The sequence below is a fragment of the Suricata suricatta genome, chromosome 6 (genome assembly GCF_006229205.1).
Source record: "Suricata suricatta isolate VVHF042 chromosome 6, meerkat_22Aug2017_6uvM2_HiC, whole genome shotgun sequence".
Classification (NCBI taxonomy): domain Eukaryota; kingdom Metazoa; phylum Chordata; class Mammalia; order Carnivora; family Herpestidae; genus Suricata; species Suricata suricatta.
The window spans coordinates 20,260,213-20,282,934 of NC_043705.1; the positions used below are offsets into that span (position 1 = coordinate 20,260,213).

At 35.4% G+C, this 22,722-nt stretch overlaps 1 protein-coding gene across 1 annotated transcript in view; it reads left to right on the forward strand.

Annotated features, from left to right (window-relative positions):
- The window catches only part of SLC12A2 (solute carrier family 12 member 2), a 98,219-nt gene that overhangs the window by 52,818 nt on the left and 22,679 nt on the right, over positions 1 to 22,722 (forward strand). Inside the window, exons 13-20 of the mRNA XM_029941158.1 lie at positions 2,469 to 2,620; positions 8,331 to 8,438; positions 9,478 to 9,601; positions 10,669 to 10,770; positions 12,115 to 12,270; positions 13,527 to 13,626; positions 17,883 to 17,994; positions 19,879 to 20,019. Coding sequence (XP_029797018.1) covers positions 2,469 to 2,620; positions 8,331 to 8,438; positions 9,478 to 9,601; positions 10,669 to 10,770; positions 12,115 to 12,270; positions 13,527 to 13,626; positions 17,883 to 17,994; positions 19,879 to 20,019 — 995 coding nt within the window. The remainder of the gene's footprint in view (positions 1 to 2,468; positions 2,621 to 8,330; positions 8,439 to 9,477; positions 9,602 to 10,668; positions 10,771 to 12,114; positions 12,271 to 13,526; positions 13,627 to 17,882; positions 17,995 to 19,878; positions 20,020 to 22,722) is intronic.

The following is a 22,722-nucleotide window of genomic DNA, read 5'->3' on the forward strand; positions in this document are numbered from 1 at the left end:
ATAAACTAGTAATGATTTTATAGGCATTAGCTAAACTACAAGATGCTTTGTTTTTTCTCTAAGATTTTTATTAAAGTAAGTTAGAAAATTATGTAAAGTCTTATTTGCAAACTCTTAAATTTCACTGAGCTACAATTTGTAGAAAATATAATTCATTGGTATAGAAATAAATGCATTTTCCTTTGTGATCTTTATAAGATTTTTAATATTTTTGTTTATGGTTATTTTATATTTGCATGCTTGTCTTCCTGCATATGAAGACTGCTTTAAGACATTTAAACAACATTTGGCTTTTTCCATCATAAAAAATGATTTTGGTAAACAGGACATACTGAATGAAATGAAAAGCATTACTGAAGTCTTACTAAATTGAATGAAAATGGTTTTAAACCTTTTATTACATTCATGAAATCAGGGCACTTCAGAACCTTTAAGGACTTAAGAGGTCACCCCGTCCCTAAATCACTGTTTTGCACAAGACTGCATGAAAGCTTAGAGGTCTCCCTACCTAGGATAACTGACACTTGATTTAAAAAATTTTTTTCTTGGCATAAAGGGACTTTGTTTTGTTTTATAATGAATTCTTTAAAGGATATTAGTAAAGTAAATTCTTTAAAGCATTCTAATCCAGAAAAAAAATAAATATTGATTTACCTATAATTTACATGTAGTGACTATAGATAAATTTTATTGGGTTTATTACACTCTCACAAAAGTGAAAAGTGAGTTTTCTTTAGCCAGAAAACATATATTCTTGAATTGTAAGCATTGTTTTAATGCCTGGATTCAAGTTTTCCAGGTAAATGTCTGAAGCCTAGTGTAAGAATAAAGCTTAGTTTAATACCAGTCTAAAGAATCAAACTCCAAAATCATAGACCACAGAATAAAAGGTTTTCATAGTATTGCAGTAAGAAAATTTTCTTAAATGTGTGTTTAATTTTGAGAGCAAGCATGAGTAGAGGACGGGCAGAGAGTGAGGGAGGCAGAGAATCCAGAGCACACAGAGACTTCTGTGCTCTTAGCACAGACCCTGATGTGGGGCTTGTTCCCATGAACCATGAGGTTATGATACGAGCTGAATGAAGTTGGACACTCAGCCGGCTGAGTCACCCATGCGCCCCAAGAAAATTGTATCTTTGTCACATATCAGTGATTTGTTGTGACATAATGACAGAACTCTTTTTACAAACTCTCCTGCTAATTTGCCTAAATGTAATTTTGAAACTTCATTAAACAGGAATTGGAAATGATAATAATATTATCATGGTGGGCTAAATTCACATTTAGTAAGGGAGGTGGATTTCATGTATCCTTTCAAGTCTATATATATGTAAATCTGTAATGAATCTGAAATTCATTTAGAAAAAATTATATATATAATTTATATATATATATGTATGTGCTTAGCAAAATATTTTTGTGTTCCCATAAAAGTTCTGGCTCAAGAACATTTAGTTTTAATTTAAAGGATATAAGTGATTATGTTTCACAATGAAAAATAGTTATAGCAAACATATTCTGTTTGTATCTGACTCCCTAACACTGTTGACCATCATACTGCTTTCATTCTGTCCACATTAGCCCTTGGAGTGTCCATTGTCTCTGATACTCAGGAGCAAGACCAGCCTACATCAGTGGTGGTATAACTAGTTCAAAGTAACGGAAACTTTTTTTCACCCACTTTTCACTTTTCACGTTTCACTTCCATGTAGAACATCAGAATGTGAGACACTTGAAAGCATAGCTACTTTAGGGTAGACAGGGCTCTCTTCTCACGTCACTGAAATGGTTTCACATGTACCTTGAGAGAAACATCATTCTGCAAGCATTGCTCTGAGAGTTAGATGAAGAAATTGAGGACAAAAAGGACTTGATGTTGGCTGTCTAATCATTAAAATGTTCTCCCTTTCAAACTTAATTTTCTGTTTGTTGTTCACTTGGGGCTAGTATGTTTATTGTTTATACCTCATATATGATGAGACAGGAGTGTTAAAGTGCTTCCCATTGCTTTCCATCACAGAAGATTGATAGTACCTGAAGTCTGATTTTTGGCATGTTTCAAATATAAAATAGTTGGAGCAGGAAAACTTTTCTGCCATTTGGAATTCTTTCACTAAAGCATGTTTATATTTGTTTAAGGACATCTAAACCAAACAGGCATAGAAATAGTTCTGCTCATTACCATTTTCCACACCTATATTTGCAGGGTTTTTAAGCATATATTTGTAAAATACTAGTTTTTAATAAGGTTTTTGTTTCACTAAAATATTGAGGATCATGATGCTTTTTAAATTCTGTTCCAGGTAGATCTATCTAAACTATAAACGCTATAAAAGTAAACACTGAAAGTATCAGTATTGTTAACAAGCATATATTCAGTACCATAATTGCTTTATGGATATGTATAATTTTTAAATGAATATAAATTTGAATTTTCTTACTTGTTCTTATTGTCCCTTGAACTTCAGGTTCTTGTGTTGTTCGAGATGCCACTGGGAACGTTAATGACACTATTGTAACAGAGCTAACAAACTGTACTTCTGCAGCCTGCAAATTAAACTTCGACTTTTCATCTTGTGAAACCAGCCCTTGTTCCTATGGCCTAATGAACAATTTCCAGGTAAGCATCATATTTATATTATTCAGATGTTTGTCTAGAGGTCAGACTGCTATCACATATGGGCATTCAGAGTCCAGCGCTAACTTAGAAGGGAGTGCTTTTGTTACTTTCTACCCAGATACCTGTTGGGAAAGTCTGTAGATAACTAACTAACTGGAGAAATAAAAAATTTTTGAAAGGGTTAAATCTGAAACTCTTCAAGAGCAAAAGGGCTCCCGTGGTAACACTTGTATATTGGAGTATAATATATAGTACATATATATAATTTCAGAAAGCAAGGAAGCATCTCACACATGGTCATATTTGCTGGGTCTCTTTTTAGATTCTTTACTGTGTTCTATTGATGTTTGTATCTATCAATCCACCAGTACCATATATTCTTGATTAGAGTAGTTACATAATAAGTCTTAAAGTCAGGTAGGTTGATTTCTCCCACTTTATCCTTTTTCAAAATTGTTTCACCTATCTTAGTTCTTTTTGCTTTTCCATAAAAATTCTAGAATAATTTTATGTTTATCTGAAAGAAGTCTTGCTGGGCTTTTGTTAGGAACTGCTTTAAACTTGTATATCAGTTTAGGGAGAATGACATGTTCACTGTATTGAGTGTTCAAATTCATGAAGGTGGTCTTTGGTTTCTATCATCAGCTTTGTGTAGTTTTCAGAATATAAGTCTTCTATGTGTTTTAGGGATTCACACAAGTATTTCATGTTTATTTTGAGTTTTTTAAATCCATACTTGAAATGAGGGGTTTTCTAATTAGACTTGTCTTCATAATTGCTTTATATATAAATTCCTTTTTTAAAAAGCACTGAAGACTATCAGCAGTGTTACTTAATTAGATAAGACCCATATAGTCATACTGTGCTAAACTACCATTGAACAACAGGATTCAGTTTTTGTTGTTGTTGTTTACTACTCATTTTTGAGAGAGAGATCACGGGAAGGGCAGAGAGAATCCAAAGCAGGCTCCACATTGTCAGCGAGGAGCCTGACGTGGGGCTTGAACCCATGAACTATAAGATCGTGACCTGAGACGAAGTCGAGAGTCAGGTGCTTAACTAACCAGGCCACCCGGGTGTCCCCAAAATTAAGTTCTTAATGGATGATTGAAAGTTTGTGACCTTTTAAAACATTTAAACTGTGTAAAAGGTAATACTGCTTGTCCAGTACTTGGAGGACATCAGTCCTTCTCCCTTTTGTTATTACCTCTACGAGGTTCTAAAAGCAAAATGAAATTTTTGTAAAATTTATGGGTTTTTACAAACAGAAGATTATACTAAATAAAAGGAAACACTAAAAATTTTATTTCCTGGTGTTTTTACAGTTTAGTGTAATTATAATAAAGAGAATAATTAAGGATTTACTGTATTTTAGGACAGTATAACTTTCATGTAGAATGTAGAATAGTGAAATTTTGCAGTAAAATTTTATAATGTTTTAATGGCATTTTAATTTTTTGTAGTTTCAGCAGTTGTCTACATTTTCAGTCGTTATAAATATTGAACCCAATTATGTAACAGAAGTTTGTTTTTTTCTAGTCACAAGACTAGGCATAGTCGTGGGCATGAAAGAAAGTATTCATATCCAGCTAATGATCCAGGCCAATTCTGACATTGATATTGTGTATGAAAGGCACAAATGTTGATCTCTGCCCAGTGACTGAAAATGCCAATCAGATTTCTGTGTTGTTGCCTTAAAATACAAAAGTGTGTTGTCTTTATCAAGTCTGCTATGGACTCGGTAAAGCGAAGAACAGCTTGGTTTATGTAAAGCTGCTTTGCTAATATAACTAAATAAATCTTTAAAAATTTTCAAAATGCTTTGTAGAGTGAAACAAAATGTAAAATAAAATCCTATAAAAGCGCAAACTCATTGTTATTTAGAGAATGAAGAATGTTACATAGACCATAACTAAAGAGTGTGTAATTTGGAATCTGATCATGAAATCTACCCAAAGCCACACTTGATAATGCTATTGTGCATGTCTTTGACTTTTCATATTTCAGGAGAAAAAGTGATTTGGATCACCTTACTTGTCTTAAATTTTTAATTTTACATATGTTGTTTTTTGTTTCTTAATATATTTCTACATTTTAATGTCCTCTGAAACCACTGACTCACCTTTGCTTAGTAAACAAAGTGTGAGCCTCTTTGCTGTCAGTCAAAACCCTTCATAAGCAGACTTATATCCCAATGCCTTCTATCCACACTGAACCCCAGTGGTTGCAAATTTGTGTACATATACATGCACACATACTTACCCTAGTCTCTTCCTTTTTTTTTTTTTTTTTTTGGTGGTGCTTCACTACATGGAATGTACTTGATTTTTTCTTTTTATATGTGCAAATCTGCCTGCATTCAAGGAGGCCCAGTTTCACAAAGATTTTCTTGAACCTCACATCATCAATACATACGCACACGTTTCGCCCATATAAGATTTGTTTTACTTGCCACTTTTCTTTTACTAGACCTTTCGTCTTTTTTTTCTCTTTTTAAATTTTATTAAAAATTTTTATTGTTTTTTTAATTTATTTTTGAGAGAGAGAGAGACAATGTGAGCAGGGGAAGGTCAGAGAGAGAGAGAGACACAGAATCTGAAGACAGGCTCCAGGGTCTGAGTCAGCTGTCAGCACAGAATCTAATGCAGGGCATGAACCCATGAACCGTGAGATCTTGACCTGAGCTAAAGCCGGACACTCAACCGACTGAGCCACCCAGGCGCCCGTCTTTTTTTTCCTCTTACTAGAGAGAAGACTTTTATTTTTGTCATCTTTGTTTCCATTATGTATTGTGGACAACACTGACATTACAATTATGTACATTCATTATCATTAACCTTGCTATTCATCTCTTATCCTAAAATGATGGGAAATGCAGAGGTTGTTGGGTAAACATATAACCAGAAAATAGGAAACTTAGCAAATCTAGAAGCATAGCATTTCTAGATGCTAAACATGGAGCATTATTTACCTCAATTCAGAGGTGATAGAAGAAGAGAAAACATGATTTTTTTCCCTCAACATATGGCAGATGAAAGATTATGGTTCTATGTAATACTTGTGGTGTCTGTTTTGCCTTAATCCATCAATGTATCATATTCTCTGTTATTCGCTTTCTTTTTTCCTTTATTTCCCGTCTTTGCACTTACCTTTGAGATCATTATGGACAGGCACACAATTTTGGATTTGAAAAGTATATGTAGCAGAAATGAAGTCTCTTCATTTTTATCTTGGTCCATCTTAGCTCTCCTTTATACTCTCCTTCCCCAAAGACAGGAGTGGCAGTCCTCATCTAGGATTAATGACTGTGAAGCATAGTGATTGTGAAAAACATGTATTGTGACTGAAGGGCTGAATAGAAAAATCATCTTTTTACAACTTTTTCTCCATGAAATGCTTAGAGAGGTCAATGCTGATATTTTTTGAACTACTTTAATATATTCTTCATTTTGAATACTAAGTTTTGAAAAATCAGGGAAAGATACTTAGCTGAAACATGGTAGAATTATCAGCACATGTAACCAGATGTATGCATTATGGCCAGGGATTGTGCCTATAGCTAATTTTACATCTGGTTTAAAGTATAAAGTTACAGTCAAGGGTAAAATAGTCACAAACACCTTAAAACCTTATTTCCTTGTCTCCTCCTCCTTAGTTGGCACGGTCTTGGTGGTCAGTATAAGTGAAAAGTAAATCTCTACTAAGGAAGAAATGAGAATCTAGGTGATGATCACCATTTACTGCTGGTGGAATTTATAATGGATGGGTCCAGTGGACAGTACCTGAATCCTCCAACTTTTCCACCTCAGTTTTTATATCTTTACAGTTTTCAAAGATGTGGAAGGAACAGTGCAATGAATACCTGTATACCTACCTCTTCACTTAAATTTGCCAGATGTTTATGTTTTGCTCCATGGCTTTACCTTCGTATATATGTATATTCTTTTTGTTCTCAAATATTTGAGAATAAATCATACACATCATAAAATGCCCATCAGTTTGAACTGTTGAAATATTCTCTATGAGCAAGTATAGTTTTCACACTTCAGGAATGTACTGTTGTTGAAGTACTGTTACCTGAATATATATTCCATCTTCATTTTTCCCACTTGATCCAGTAACATCCCTTACAGCTATTTTTCTTAGATCCAAGATCCAATCTAGGTTATGCAGGGCATTTAGTTACCGTGTTGTTTTAAAATCGTATAATCTAGGAGTTTCCAGCCCGCCTGTTTTAATCTTCCAGGGTGTTGCTGTTTTAAAGACTCAAGGCTTGGTACTTTGTGTTTTGCCCCTCAGTTTGGATTTATATGGTTGTCTTCTCAGAATTTAAGTGATCAGTTCATTTTTTTAAAACTTCTTTCGGGAAATTTTTGAACACATACAAAGATAGAGAAAGCAGTGTAATGTACATTATCAGCTTTTATCAATTACCAGTGCTTGGCTGACTTCGTTTTATTTATAACTTACTACTTCTTGCATTATTTAAAGACAAATCACAGACTTACATCCTTTAAGGGAGAAATATTTCCACATTAGGCTCCAAAAGTTGATGTCTCTTTTTAAAAAGAAAAAACATAACCACAATACCAATCTCATAGAGAGAGGCGGGGGGGAGGGAGGGAGGAAAAAAGGAAAGGAAAAAAAACAACCTGAGAGAGAGAAAGAAAAGAACAGAAAGAAAAACAGCCTTCTTGATAGAAGTGCATTGTACCATCTTGAAATACTTTTGCCAGAAAACTTGTACTTTGTTCTGATGCACTGTCTAGATCTGTCAATTCACTAGAAATATAGAGGTGAGAGCACGGGTTAGATACCACAAGTTGGAGGTGCAGTCGACGAAATCCACATGTGAGGCTTCTATAAGAGAATGACTTAAAAATAATAAAATGTAAAGGAAAACAGTGAGCCTGCAGATTGAAAAAAACTTGAAAAACATATCAACCTTATTTAATGTGTGGTCTTTTTGTGGATCCTGGTTTAAAAAAACTATTTAAAAAGGCAAGAAAAGATAGACAACTTGGGGAATTTGAATGGTGACAGGCTACTTAAGGAGTTACTTTTTAAACTATTCCAGTGGCTTTGTAGTTACAGGTGTTTTTCAAAAAATTTTTTAAATGTTTTATTTATTTTTGAGAGAGAGAGAGAGAAACAGCATGAGTAAGGGAGGGTCAGAGAGAAAAAGAGACACAGAATCCGAAGCAGGTTCCAGGCTCTGAACTAGCTGTCTGCACAGAGCCCGACACAGGACTCAAACCCACAAACCGGGAGATGGTGACCTGAGCCGAGGTCGGATGCTTCACCGACGGAGCCACCCAGGCGCCCCGTAGTTACAGGTTTTAAAAGCGTGTACCCATTGGAGGTACATACTGAAACATTCATTTACTAAGTGATAATTGGGGTTTGATTCACAATGTGAGATTCCTCCTGAGCTGACCATTGTTGAAAGTGGGTGACAGATACTTGGTGGTTCATATGTCTTTTGTCTGCTGTGTGTCTGAAGTTTTACCAAATAAAAAGGTGCAAAGTGAGGGCTACTAGTAAATCTGTTTTAGGAATTTGTAATGCACATAACCGTTTCTGCTGTTTGTTATTATCGTATTTCCCCTGATGTTAGTCTCCTTCCTTAGCATAATAAAGATGAATAGTATTTTGTTCTTACTTGAATTGTTTGTAAGACTTAATTTCCCCTTTCTGTCACTTTTCTAAGGTAATGAGCATGGTGTCAGGATTTGCACCATTAATTTCTGCGGGTATCTTCTCAGCCACTCTTTCTTCCGCATTAGCATCCCTTGTGAGTGCTCCCAAAATATTTCAGGTGGGTATTTTCCTCTTCACGCTTTATTGAAAGGGAAGTTTTAGTAATATATTTCACTTTGGAATCCTTAACTTTTTTCACATCTCTCATTTGCCTTTATATGTGTATGAAATATATATTCACACATTTCCAGACAGAGATGTTCAATTTTGTGAACATTTCTATTTATAGAAACATTAGTGCATTTACCTACTGTGAGGGTATAGTCCTTGAATTGTCTTTCTGGAAATGGTGATGGATTTTTGTTTTTTCAACATACTCTCATTGCACAAATTTTGTAATGTCTTAGTGAGAATAAGAAATGCAGTCCAAGCATAAATGGAAAGAATTAGAGGACCTTGTGCATCTTAGCATGATGACTGCCTTTATGTTTTATTTTATGAACATTTGAATGCCATACATTGCCACACATTGTGTTAGCTGCTCAGGGTTTAAAGATGAATGAGGCACATGTTATCTCCCTTTAATGAACATTAAGTAAACAACTAACACTAAATAGGAAATACTTTTATTTACTGATCCAACCAATGAAATGTTGATTCTGCAGCCTTGTTCTAGATATTATAGTTGTAGCCAATGAGTTGAGTCAATGCAGAATATATCTCTTAAACCAGTTTTTAGTAAAGTTTAAGAAAAGTGGTTAACTTTTATAATTAGGATTTTTATCTGCTTTAAGTCTATGATTCAGACTTTTTTTCATTGATATAGGTCACATCTATGTCATACTTCTCAAGTTTTCAGATTTCTTTTTTTTGTATGCTTGCTTCTCTGACATTTTTCTTCATTACAGAATTTCACCATGACAATGGAGTAAAGTAGATAAAAACTTGAGTTGTTTGCTCTACCAACTACCTTTTGATACTTGAAATGTTTGATCTACTTTATAGTTTGTAGGTAAAGCAGTGTGACATAGTGGGAAGAAAGAGGACCAGGAAGTAGAAAACTTGTGTTCTCATTCTGAGTAACCTATTATAACTGTAAGGAAATCTGTATGTCTAATTTCATTATATTTCCTTTAATATTTGCCTTTCTTCCCTAGGCTCTGTGTAAGGACAACATCTACCCAGCTTTCCAGATGTTTGCTAAAGGTTATGGGAAAAACAATGAACCTCTTCGTGGCTACATCTTAACATTCTTAATTGCCCTTGGATTCATCTTAATTGGTTAGTCATACACATGACATGCTAATACAGATTTTGGAACATTTATAGTATGAGCTCTAAATACTGAAATATAAACAAAACCTTACTTTGCCTAGTAACCTAAGTTAGTTTTTTTATTAAATGAAAGTGTACATAAAAAATACTGCAAATAATGGTGCTCAGTACATACTTGCAAAAATTACTACCATCAGAGGGAACTCCTAGGTTCTTGTCCCTGAATCAAATAAAATGATAGCATACAGGAAAGGATTTCAGTGCCTCTCCTGAAGGTAGAGGCTCCCCTGAGCTACTTTTGCCTCTGATCACAAGTGAGCTAAATGAGTCTTCCACTGCTAAAGATTGACAGTGAGCTTTTATTAGAAGTCTGAATTAGACCACCGAGTATGGAAACTAACTCTCATGTAATGCTGCTAGGTATCTATTTGGTATGGCTACTTTTGGAGAATAAATGATTAATGTTGAGTAAAGTTTCTTACAGTCCAAAGTTGTCTTTAGTATTATATATCTTAAAGAAACTTGCATATATACCCAAAGAACCACATCCAAAGATGTTTTTAGTCTCATTATTTATAATAGAAAATGAAAGCAACTTAAATACCTATTAACAGAAGAATGAAACTGCAGACTAATATTGGGGAGTAAATATAATGAATAAGCTTTAGCTTCATGTATCAGAATGAACAAATCTCAAGTTAATAAATGTAAGCAATCAAATTACAAAATGATAAATATGGTATTTGTCTAACTTTGGAATTCCCCAAAACATTACTGCATAAAACTTGTGGACTATATATGTGTTCAGGATATCTATATAATGTCACTGGAAAAATACACCCACTTTGGAAGAATGAGGTATAAAAGGTTCAACTACGGGCCCAAGGGTCTATTTCTGAAAAGTAAAATATATGACGTATATATTGCAAAATACAACCACTCATTAAATCTGAAGTGTGGGTACCGGAGTATTCCTTATGCTATCATCTGAAGGTTTAAAATAATTTCATTTTGTTAAAAGTTACAAAACGTATATAACATGTCCTTAAATGTGCCTCACGTTTCTTTTGCAGCTGAACTGAACGTTATTGCTCCGATTATCTCTAACTTCTTCCTTGCATCGTATGCTTTGATCAATTTTTCGGTGTTCCATGCATCACTTGCAAAATCTCCAGGTGATTTTCCATTTTCTTAAAGTTCTGAAAATGTGTAAATGTCTTTGTTCTTAGAGAAAATGAAACTTCAACACATTTTAAAAAATGGTATTGTGAGTGATTAGCCCATTAATGCTCAGGCAGCCTTGACAGTCGGTCCAGTTAAGCCAGTCTTCAGAGGTCTCTTTGTCATGAAGCTTACTGGTAGTGTACTGTGTCTTGTCTGGGAAGTATTTCAGATAGCATTAATCTCAAACTCTGACTAATACTATGAAAGAATTATATTCTCCCAGTTTTTATTGTTTATTCTGAGAACATGGTTATGATACAGCTAACTTGCCCAGAAAAATAGTTTTAAAACAGTAAGTTCTATGGAGTTGTGTTGTAAAGGGTCTCCAGGAACTGAAAAACTGCCCCATCGGCTTTCAGTGAGGGCTTTTTGTTAGAAACCATAACAACAGTTGCACATCAGGGAAAGAATTGAAGGAAGAAAAGCACTTTTCCTTCTAAGGATCTAAACACCTCTCAGCACAGGGAAGATAAAGTATGGAATGTGGGACACATACATCTTAGTTTCAGTTTTTCCTGTAAGAATATAAATTGTAGCGATGCATATTTGTGGCTGTAAAAGGATAACACAAGAGATGCTTATATTAGACTCTTCTTTGTCTTGACTGTATTAATCTCAGTATCTTAGTTGTGATCTTGTATGACTTTTTAAGATGTTATCTTTGTGGTAAAACTTAGGTAAAAAGTCCCTAGAATTTCTCTGGTTTCTTTCTCACAACCTTGTGGGAATCTGCAATAATTTCACAATTAAAAGTTTAATTTAAAAAAAGGCTGTGGAATAAAAATTTGAAAACATGGTCTTGAGCATTTTTTAGAGTGAATTTAATTCATAATTACTTTATCATATTTGAAGAGAAATTTCTATACCCAACTGTTAATTTTTCTAGCAACTCATGAATTTTTAACAATTTTCTGGAAAATTTTATATAAACTCTTTTGTGTATGCATTAGAATATGGATATATTTCATGCTACAGTCCAGAACATACAGGCACACTATTAAAAACTCAATTTGAAACCTTCTCCCAATATTTTGTAGTTTTTAGCATTCACTATGATAGGTTGATCCATCGAATTAAGTAGAATTAAATACATAGGCTTTCTTCATGGCCTTCAAAAATTCTGAGAATAAATTGTGCTCAATAATGCTCCATGAATTTACTTTTACAGATTAGCCTTATACTGAATGTTTAAAGCACTCACAAAGAAACTATTTGGTCACACTTATGTCCTGTTGTCTAAAGCAGATAAGGTATTCTATAAACTTGTATGTGTCTGTTTTATTTGTGATTGTTAGGATGGCGTCCTGCCTTCAAATACTACAACATGTGGATATCACTGATTGGAGCAATTCTTTGCTGCATAGTGATGTTTGTCATTAACTGGTGGGCTGCATTGTTAACATACGTCATAGTCCTTGGGCTGTATATTTATGTGACCTACAAAAAACCAGGTCAGTACTTTTTATATTTATTATTTCAAGCTAGAAGGCACCTAGAAGTTCTTTGTTACTTTTCCTATCTAAGCTTCATCTTCTGTGTACTTAAAGGGTGATTTGTGTAAAACCTAAAATACTTCATTTCCAAATATATGTAGTTTTAGTGAAGTAATTACCATAAGACTTTTTTTCCATGTAATTTCATACTTGCCCATAAATGTAACTAATCTTACTTATAGAAAAATGATACATTTGTATTATTAATATTTTGGTGACCCTAAATGTATTTTAAAATTTTCTTCGGAAGGATTATATTTTGTAGGGTAGCTCTTGTAGTAGCTGTTAGCTTAATAAGCATGTTAGTACTGTGGTCTTAGCACCTGCTGTAGTAAGTAGCGTGGAATGGATGGTGTATTAGAAAGACATAGTATCTTCCTGCTAGTTCACACTATAGCAGGGAACATTTGACAAACATGTTCTAAGTTTTCCCAGAATGTGTCGCATTGATAACTCTTGGGTGTATCTCTACATAGGAAGATGATCTTCAGGTGTACTGGGACCAGTCCATGTACTGTGGTAACTGTAACACTGAGGGAAGAGCCAGTGAGAAAGGTTGGACAAGTTTTGGCCCCAGTATGAGGTTAGGAAGAAATGACAAGAGTAGCTGCAGTGTCATCATCTGAAACTATAAGGAAGCACTTTGTCATCCAGATATGACGCAATTAGGTTTTGGATTAGCGTGCTGGCTTTAGAAATGAAATGACAAAGAAAGTAATGTTTTAGCCATCTTAGAAACAATTATTTCTCTGAAGTAACAAATTTCTAAGGTCATATTTGATGTCCAGGCTGTTTATTCAATACAGAGTGAAATTTGCCTGTTCCAGTAACTTAAACTGTTAAGTACAATTAACTGTACATTTAAAGTTTTACAGTCTTTCAATCAGAGATTGCCTCTTTTCCTTTAGGCTTCTGGTTACGTAAACAATAATTTAAAAATTATTTGTGGGACATTCTTGATTTTGCATGCACAGCATGTCTGTAGCCCTATCGCCTTGGTCTTTAATATATTATACTTTTTCTTTAAATGCAATTCTAGTTCAGAGTTGCCTTGTCACCGTGTCGTGCTGTGCACTTGAACTGTTGAGTGTTGTCAGTACTTTGGTTTATTTTAAATATGACAGCATTGTGTCCTTCTCTGTTCCTCAACCTGGTTATCGATCAGGTCGTTGCTTAATATTGGTGTGTTGCTGCATAACACTGTCTTCCCACAGACGTGAACTGGGGATCCTCGACACAAGCTTTGACTTACCTCAATGCTCTGCAGCATTCGATTCGTCTTTCAGGAGTGGAAGACCATGTGAAAAACTTTAGGTGAGTGGTGAGGTGTTAGGTGTTAGGTGCCTGTCCTTTCTTTAACTGTTGGGTAATATTTTTGTCTGCTGATAATTCCTGAGAAGTTTCCCAAAAGCATAGAATATTGGTTTTTGTTTTGGCTGGACTTTGGATGGGCAGTGTATTCAAAAACAAGGGTAAGATTTCTTAGTTATCAAAAATTGACAAAGGTAAATAATCTAATTTACAAAAATGTAAAAGTGGTAGAAGTCTCTCATTTGAAGGCTTTTAAATGGCAGCTATCATAAAGTGAACAGTTTTTCCCCCTGTGGCCAACAAAGTTCAGTAAGTACTTTATAACTACAAAGTATGAACTTCTTAAGGGTTTTTGACATACCTAATTTTATAATTTTACTAAGGCACATGTCAGTTGCTTTCTTCTCTCATCATTGACTTACTGGAAACCAATTTTGGTGATAATGAATCACTGTCTTAAAGGGGATTTTACTATTTTACTCAGTAAATGACTGTATTTTATAGTTACAAATCATCAATTTAAAAACTATTCCTTAAAAAAATAAAAATGATTGCTTACTTCAACATGCTTCTAATAATTGATAAAAATTCAGTTACTAAAGTGTTACAGATATATCCCTCTAAATCAAGAAATCTCATTATATCCCTATGTGGATTTTTATAAATTATAGGTTATTTATTGTATTTCGTGGAAAGTAGGCTTATCATTTTTTAAAAAATTGATCTAAATAGTCTTTCTCATACTGTTTAGTTAAGCCTGGCTGTAAGCAGGTGACTTTCTGTAGTCATGCGTACTCACATCTCAGTGGCTTCCATGTGTGTCAGTAAGCCAAAAGGGTAAATACTGTTGAAAGAAATCCTGAGGAGTGAATGAGTGACAGAAAAGAATTGTTCTGCCAGTTTTCTCCCAGTAAGAAAAGTCTCCGTGAATTCTTGTGTTACTTTTTGGATCCCACCCCCGTCCCTTTTTTTCTAGAATGAAAAGTTTCCAGAGACCACAGATGTTCAACTGTGGAGTAGAGTGAAATTAGGAAAAAGAAAAAGGAATGAGAGCCCTGGGTGGAAAACTTCAATTTTAGCACATTTTGAATAGTTGATGCCAAGTATGGCTGAAAATAGAAATCATCCCTTTGTGTAGAAAGTTCTATCCCAGATCTGAGAGTATGACCAAGACTCAAAGTTAATTTGCCATCAGTGAATACCTTTTGCTTTGCTTTGTTATAGTAATGGAAACATTGAAAAGAAATGTATTTTCTTGAATGAAGTATGGCTTTTTAAACTTTATCAGAGTTACACATGAACATAGTTGGGAGAAACTGAAGAAAATCATGAAAACACAGTTCCCTGACTTCTCATGTCCCTGTTTGTGTCATACTACAGGCAGCCCCTTTCAACTCTTAGCTGACTGATTCAGTAATTACTTGATACTCCCCAACATCATGGTTGTTTTGCTGTCCTTTTCGATGTTTCATTTAATTTTAATTAAATGTAATTGACGGCCTTCCCCCATGTGTGCCTACCACACACCTGCACTCTTCCCTTTACCCCATTCCCACAGTGTGTTGTATGTCGTTGTTTTGATTAGGTCATACTTGGTGTCTATATTTTTATGACTTTTTTCAATGATTTGTAGCTGAGCCATGTGGTAATTATGACTACTTTTTCGTGTACAGCTTTCTTGTTTTCTCTGGAACCAAATTTTTTTTCCTCTCTTTCTTTACTTAATTTTATACATATCACTATCTCAACCTTCACCACACTTAGCAGAAGATGTTGTTTTCTTCACTTTTTAGTTTCAGTTATTTTGAAATGTCTTTCTCCCTGTTTCCTGTGTCTTGAACTTGGGTTCTTAGATTTAGCCTCGTCTGAAGTAACTGGGGTCCTTGGCCAGAGAAACTCTGCGTTGGTATGTGGGGCTTTTCATTGAACCCCTTAAAGGGAGATGAATGTGACTTTGCTGGTTCTTTGAGAAATTTAAGTCATCTTGAAGGGTTTTTTCTACAAGTTTCATTGAAGTATAGTTGACATATAATATTAAATTAGTTTTAGGGATGCCTGGCTGGCTCAGTTGTTAGAGCGTGCAGCCCTTGATCTCAGGGTCATTCGTGAGTGCAAGTGCTCTGTTGGGCATAGAGCTTACTCAGAATAAATAAAATTTAAAATGTTTTATTTTTTATTTTTTTATGCAATTCTTTTATGTCTTTATTTTATTTTGAGAGACAGAGACAGAGAGTGATTGAGGGAGGGACAGAGAAAGAGGAAGACAGAATCTGAAGCAGGCTCCAGTCTCTGAGCTGTCAGCACAGAGCCCGACATGGGGCTCGAACCCACAGACTGTGAGATCATGACCTGAGCCGAAGTCGGATGTTTAACCAACTGAGCCATCCAGGCGCCCCTAAAAACTTTTTTAAAACTCTGAAGTTGCAGGTAGACCACATAGTGATTTAACAGACACATTATGAAATGCTTATCATGATAAAGTATATTACAGTCTTTTTCACTATTCCTAGTGCTATACTTTTCATCCCCAAGACATAACTGGAAGTTGATACCCCTTAATCTCCTTCACCCATTTTGTTCATCCCCCCAGTCCCCTCCGCTTTGGTGATGATGAGTTTGTTTATATTTATGTGTCTATTTCTCTCTTAGTTATTCCTGGACTGTTTATATTTTTGTTCCTTAAAAATCCCTTTATACGATGGAGTGTTTTGAGGAAGGAGTTAAAACAGAAGGCAGATGTTTACCCTCTGTCATTGTTACTCATTCTCATCCCTAATATATTTTGTACTCTGCTTTTTTGGTATGATACAACTATACCAAAGGAAGTGTTTGTGGTATATTTACCATGTAGTAAAGATAGGGGCTACCAGTTCTTTAACTGCAGTAATAGATTATGTTAGACTGTAGGTTAAACTACACTTAAGGAAAGTTGACAAATAGAGTGGTTATATAAGACAAACATCCATGCTACGTGGTAGTCCAGAGGCACATGGTTGGTTCATGGCAGGCAGATTTGCTGGACTTGGTCATTCAGGTCCCACATTCCTTGTATCTTGTCAGTATGCCATTTCCTAGGAGGTGTTTCTGTCCATGTGGTCAGAGTCCTCCATGGTGTGGCTCACAGGAAAGGGAAACAAAGTATGGAGAGCAGCCAGCTTCCTTATATGGGCTGCAACCCACTCACAGGGTCAGTGGTAAGCCACCAGGATGGATAGGAATTGTGTAATTTCTAGTGCGGAGCTTTTTAACCTGCTAAAGCTCAAATAGAGAGGCTGAACTATTAGCAGTCTGGGCGATAGAGGCTGATTTCTTGTTGATTGCTCCAAAGCCCTTCTCCCAGACAGAATTGGTTTTTCAGATAACTTGCTAAAATTCTGAGTAAGCTAATTTTCTGGTTTGTTTTCATTTTTGTAGTCTTTATTCAAGTTCTCATGCTTACTTTATGAAGTTAGGAACTACCCTACCAATTTAGTGGTTAAGTCAGAATTTTAGTCTATTTGCTTTTTGTTACAGTTTGTTTTAATTATATAAATTCTTGTTTTAAAGAATCTTTGCTAAGATTCAACTTATAAAATAGGTACTTAAATATTTTTTCATTGAACAACATTTTTTTCAGTTAAAATCAAGAGTTAATATATGAAAGTTATCCATTGTCTTGTGTTTACAAAGGCAATTGAATTTAATTTTGATTTTCATCATAATTAGAATTAAAACTTTTACTTCAAATAGAAACCTTCAAATCAACCATAGATGATTTTAGTGATACAACAGCCATCATTAAAACTAAGCTATATTCGACAGGGCTGATAGTACAAAGTAGACATCATTATGATATGATCAAGCTAAGAAGGAAGGTGACCTGTTTTGTACATGAAAGAAAGGCCAAACTCTTAGGAAGTTTGGGACTCTATGAAAGAATTGGAATATTTATTAACCTTTACAAGTAAAAAATGGTTACATATATTTTAATTAGCATGGTCATTTCTTTCTATAATACAAATCTTGATGTGTAATCTTTCCAAATGGTGTATAATCATTTGGCATGATTATTTGCTACAAAAAGTTTTTGTTCATGTACTTCTCATGTACCAAGAAACCCTAGTTAAAAGTCATCTTCTCTTGAGAATCTCTGTCTTGAGAACAATTACATAAAGGAGATATTCTAGGGTAATAATACATTCTTAGAGAAGCAATGTAAAACATGTGCGTGTTATCAAAAATCTAAACTAATTTTGTTTTATTTTTTAATCTTAAATTAGGCCACAGTGTCTTGTTATGACAGGTGCTCCAAACTCACGCCCAGCTCTACTTCATCTTGTTCATGATTTCACAAAAAATGTTGGGTTGATGATCTGTAGTCATGTACATATGGTAAGTGTTTATTTTGTTTTCTATATTAAAACATTCTTTAGTGTGTGTATATAATTTGTAATTCATGGGACTTTTTAGATGTGAAATAATTTGACAAGATGAGTCTGTTGAGTTTGTTTGGGCATTTTTGCAGTTAGTTATTTTCTTCAAAATATTTTTGCCTCCAAACTGTCTCAGAGTCTCACTTTAGAAAAGATTTTGGAATTTTGATTTTTTTTTCTTATTTGTTACATGATTTTAGCAAACTATATTTCTGTTACAGGATGTTTTGGCTAAGAAAAGTAGCTCCTTGATAACTAAGGAGACTAAATGAAATAAAGTACGTGTTTTCTTACTGACGTTTCTCATAATGTTCGGAGAATACTGAGAGCATTTACTATCAGGAAAAAAAAATGAGGTTGGAAAAGGTAGAGAAATCATGGTAAATATTTATTATCCATTATATAAGAAGGGCAAAGTACTGGATTTCCAAGTTCAAACAGTTTAATTGCCTGTTCTTTTTTGTTTTAACCATGAGTAATACCATTATTAAAAATAGTGGTAAACTTATTATCCAAAAATAGTTTTATGATTTTGTCATCTTGGTTATTGAAAAGAATTGCTAGACAATGGGTCAGCTGTTCTGTGTTAGAAATTTGGAGTATTCGTCAGATTAGCTTTTCTCCCAAACTGTTTTGTTCATCTTGTTAGAAATTTGGGTTCGATGCCCCATGTCTCGGCCTGTGCTATAGTTGCTCTTCTGCTTATATGGTAGCAAAGTCAAAGCCATGTCTGGAGAGAACATTGAGACACTGACCCCAATTGGGACCTGTGGAGTTTTTCAGTTTGTCTCCAAGTTTATGAATTCAAGTTGGGGTTTGACCACAGGAAATTACAGATGGGGCAATATTCCTTAACTTTTTCCTTTATAAAACAAACTGTATTTTTCCTGTACTTTTTCATGTACAATGACGGTGTGCTCTTAAACCTACTTTTAGATTTTTGCTTTAACATTTGCATATCACACATTTTATGTGTTGCTTGCGAGAATCAAAATAGAATTGCAAGTTGAAAAATCCCATTGCCTTAGTTCTGTTACTTCATCATTTAACAGAAGTATGAAGGAAAAAAATGCATTTATATTTTATAGCAAAATTCTATTTTCATTGGTATTTTCAGGTTACTGAGAATTAATAAACATTGAGGACAAAGGAAAAACAAGCTGAGAAACTTTATGTAGAAAAACAGAAGGCTCAGGGTGCCTGGATGGCTCAGTCAGCAAGCATCTGACTCTTGATTTCAGCTCAGGTCGTGATCTCATGGTTCATGAGTTTGAGCCCTACATCATCCTCTGTGCTGACAATCAGAGCCTGCCTAGGATTCTCTCTCTCTCTCTCTCTCTCTCTCTCTCTCTCTCTCTCTCTCTCTCTCTGTCTCTCCTCTCTCCTCTGCCCTCTCTCCTCTCTCCCTCTCCCTCCCTCTGTCCCTCCCCTACTCACTCATGCTCTCTCTCTCAAAAATAAAAATAAATACAACATCAAAAAAACAGAAAACCAGAAGGCTCTTATTTTTCTCCATGTAATATCCATTTTCGGTAATTTCTAATTTCTCTCATTTACTTAGTATTGAAAACTTGTTATTTTTTAGTGTGTATTTCTTCCTCTTGGCTTTTCCCTTTTAGTGGCACCCCCCTTGCCTTCACTGATGCAACGCAGCCCTGTCTTGTCATTGTCTTCGGTGCTGGGAAGCATTCCCTGACAGGAAAATACAACATTGTTGTCCGCCTCTTTTCCCCTTCCCCGAGGTGGAGGGGACTTGTTCAAGCTGAAGTAACAGGGTGATTTTTATAAATGTGGAGTAGATGATCATCTAGTTGATGATATTGTTAATATTTTTTTCCAAAAGGGCCCTCGAAGACAAGCCATGAAAGAGATGTCCATTGATCAAGCCAAATATCAGCGGTGGCTTATCAAAAACAAAATGAAGGCTTTTTATGCTCCAGTACATGCAGACGACTTGAGAGAAGGTGCACAGTATTTGATGCAGGTACATTTGTCCTGTCTTTCTAATATCAGAGCTCAAGTTCTGTGTGAGCTTTGAAAACCTTTTATATTTTAGGTTTCATTCTTCATAGCAATCAAAGTAGTAAACCTTTTAAAATACCTTTATTACGAAGATTTGTGTAATCGGAGAGCGTAAGGAACCATAGCAATAATGTGCTCCTGGCAGACCAGGGAGAGCCTCTTTCCTTAAGACATTTCCCCTTCCCTTTCTGCGGTGCCCCCCGGGGTACAGTGTGTAAGTGTGAATCATTGGCAATCCTTATTTAAGTCTTTAAACATTTTAGTTCCTTACAGTATTTCTCACTGTTTATTTACTAAACTTAGATGTCACTTTCAGTTTGTGTATGACACAGTGGTCAGAATATGGGATTTGGCATTGGCCCTAGATTTACATGTTAGTGTTGCCATTTTCTTATTACGAATTTTTACTGAGCACGTTCCTCAACTTCTCTGAAACTCAGGCTAAAGGTCAGGGAAAGAAATACATGGGTTGAGATAGTGTTTGCCATCTTGTTTGTATAGGAACCTCTTTCCTCAAAAGAAAGCTTAACCAGGAGTGCCTGGGTGGCTCAGTTGGGTAAGCCTCCGACTTCGGCTCAGGTCATGATCTCCCATTCGTGGGTTTGAGCCCCGCGTCGGGCTCTGGGCTGACAGCTCAGAGCCTGGAGCCAGCTTCCGAATCTGTGTGTCCCTCTCTCTCTGCCCCTCGCTCCTCATGATCTGTCTCTCTCTGTCTCAAAAATAAATAAAACATTAAAAAAAAAAAAAAAAAAAGCTTAACCAGAAGCCCATGCACTGTGTTGATTGCGGAGCTGTTCTGTTAAAGCAGAGATGGGAGGCTCAGTGTGTGTCACTTGCACCCATTCTGTTCTGAAGTTTTATCAAACTTGACAAGCACAGGATGAAGAATATCTTAGACGATCCTCAGGAATAACAAGGGGTGGTAGTGGGCTCACTTTGGCAGATATAAAGTCTCATCATAAACGCTAGTAATGAACACATAGTGGTATTGGATTAGTGATAATAAGATTAATGGAATAAAACAGAGAGGAGAAATAGAGCCCCTCATGTAGAAAACTTAATACATACAGAAGTAGCCTTAAAAGGATCAGCTGGGGCAATTGATGATTCGCGTAAAAAAATAATATAACAGATCCTTACAAAGACTACACAGAAACCATTTCTAGATGGATTAAGGACTTACATGTGAAAGGCAAAATTTGAAACTATTAGAAGAAAAATGTAGAATAATTTGATGACTTGAGGCTAGGGAAGGGTTTTTCTTCCAGTGAGACACAAGTTCAGTCTGCGAATTCCAAGTGTCGGGAGTGGTAAGAACAGTTGGAAATTTGTGAACTGTTGTAGAAACATAGATGGCACTGCCGCTTCAGTCATCAACCTGACAGTGTCCTGTACATTCCAAAGTGAGCGTATCCTTGGGCGTTCCATTCTGAGATGTGTTCCTTAGAGAAACTTTCACACATGTTGGGAAGACTATATGAAATTGCATTATGAAGCAGCATTATTTGTTTTCGTGAAAAAGAAATGGAAGTAACTTCAACAGCTATCAGCCACAGATTTAAGATCATGGTATAATCATGCAGGAATTCTCCATAGTGATAAAAGAGAATTAGTTATACATAGCAATAGGAATAAACTTTGAACACGTAAAGTGGTAAGGAAAAATAGCAAGCTAAAAAGATAGGAACAGTATGTTGATAATATAAAAATTTAAATATATGTAAATTAATATGTATATTATTAAATGATGGAATACACGGTAAAAATACAAAGAGGGTGTGACAAGGATACATAGGGTATTTCAAGTGTGCTTGTCATGTTTCTTAAGCTGGGTGGTGTGTACATGATTTATTGTACTTACTTCTCTATGCAAAATATTTAAAAATCTCAAGTAGAATCCTGTCTCTCTGGTCATAAGGTTGTTTCTAGTGGGTTAATCTTAGTTGCTTTTGTGTGATTTGTAGGAACATTTCTATAACCACTTTATGTTCTTAAGTGTTAGGAAGGAAGGTATTTCCTTAGAGAAGTGGTTCCTGAACTTGATCATGCATTAGAGCCACCTAGGGGACTTGTTAAAACAGACTGCCGGCCCCACCTTTGGAATGACTTAGTGGGTCTGGGGTGAACCGGGAGAGTTTGCATTTCTGTAACAGTTCCTGGTATGGGCGGTCACTAACCTCTGCCCTTAACGGTTTCTGTAGTAAAAATGACACTGTTGACGAGAGTTAGGATCCAGTGTCCTCCCCACCCTCCTCCATATAACATGCTCACCCCAGTGGGTCTAGACCATTTCAGCAGCATGGGGACAAAGGTAGGATGCAGTTTATAGGCCTATAAACTGGTGGATACAGGCATTTCACTAAGATGCCCAAGAAGTTGACTTGATTCTGTTGGCAGAGCTGTGTGAGTCACTGTGTAAAATAAATTTACAAATAGGAGAATTGCCTCTGCAGAATTAATCACTGACTTCTTCGTGTAAATTGTCACTAACAGTATTTCTCGTTCTTTGTCCCTTTTGGAAACTTGTTACATTGAGTGGCAGAAGGCTTTATGTCTTGTTAGAGGTTATTAATCTGTCAAAAATCATTTTTGTACATTTTTACTCTACCTTACACTCTGACTTCTATTTCTCTGTCACTCATTTATCTAGTTACTGATCATGAGC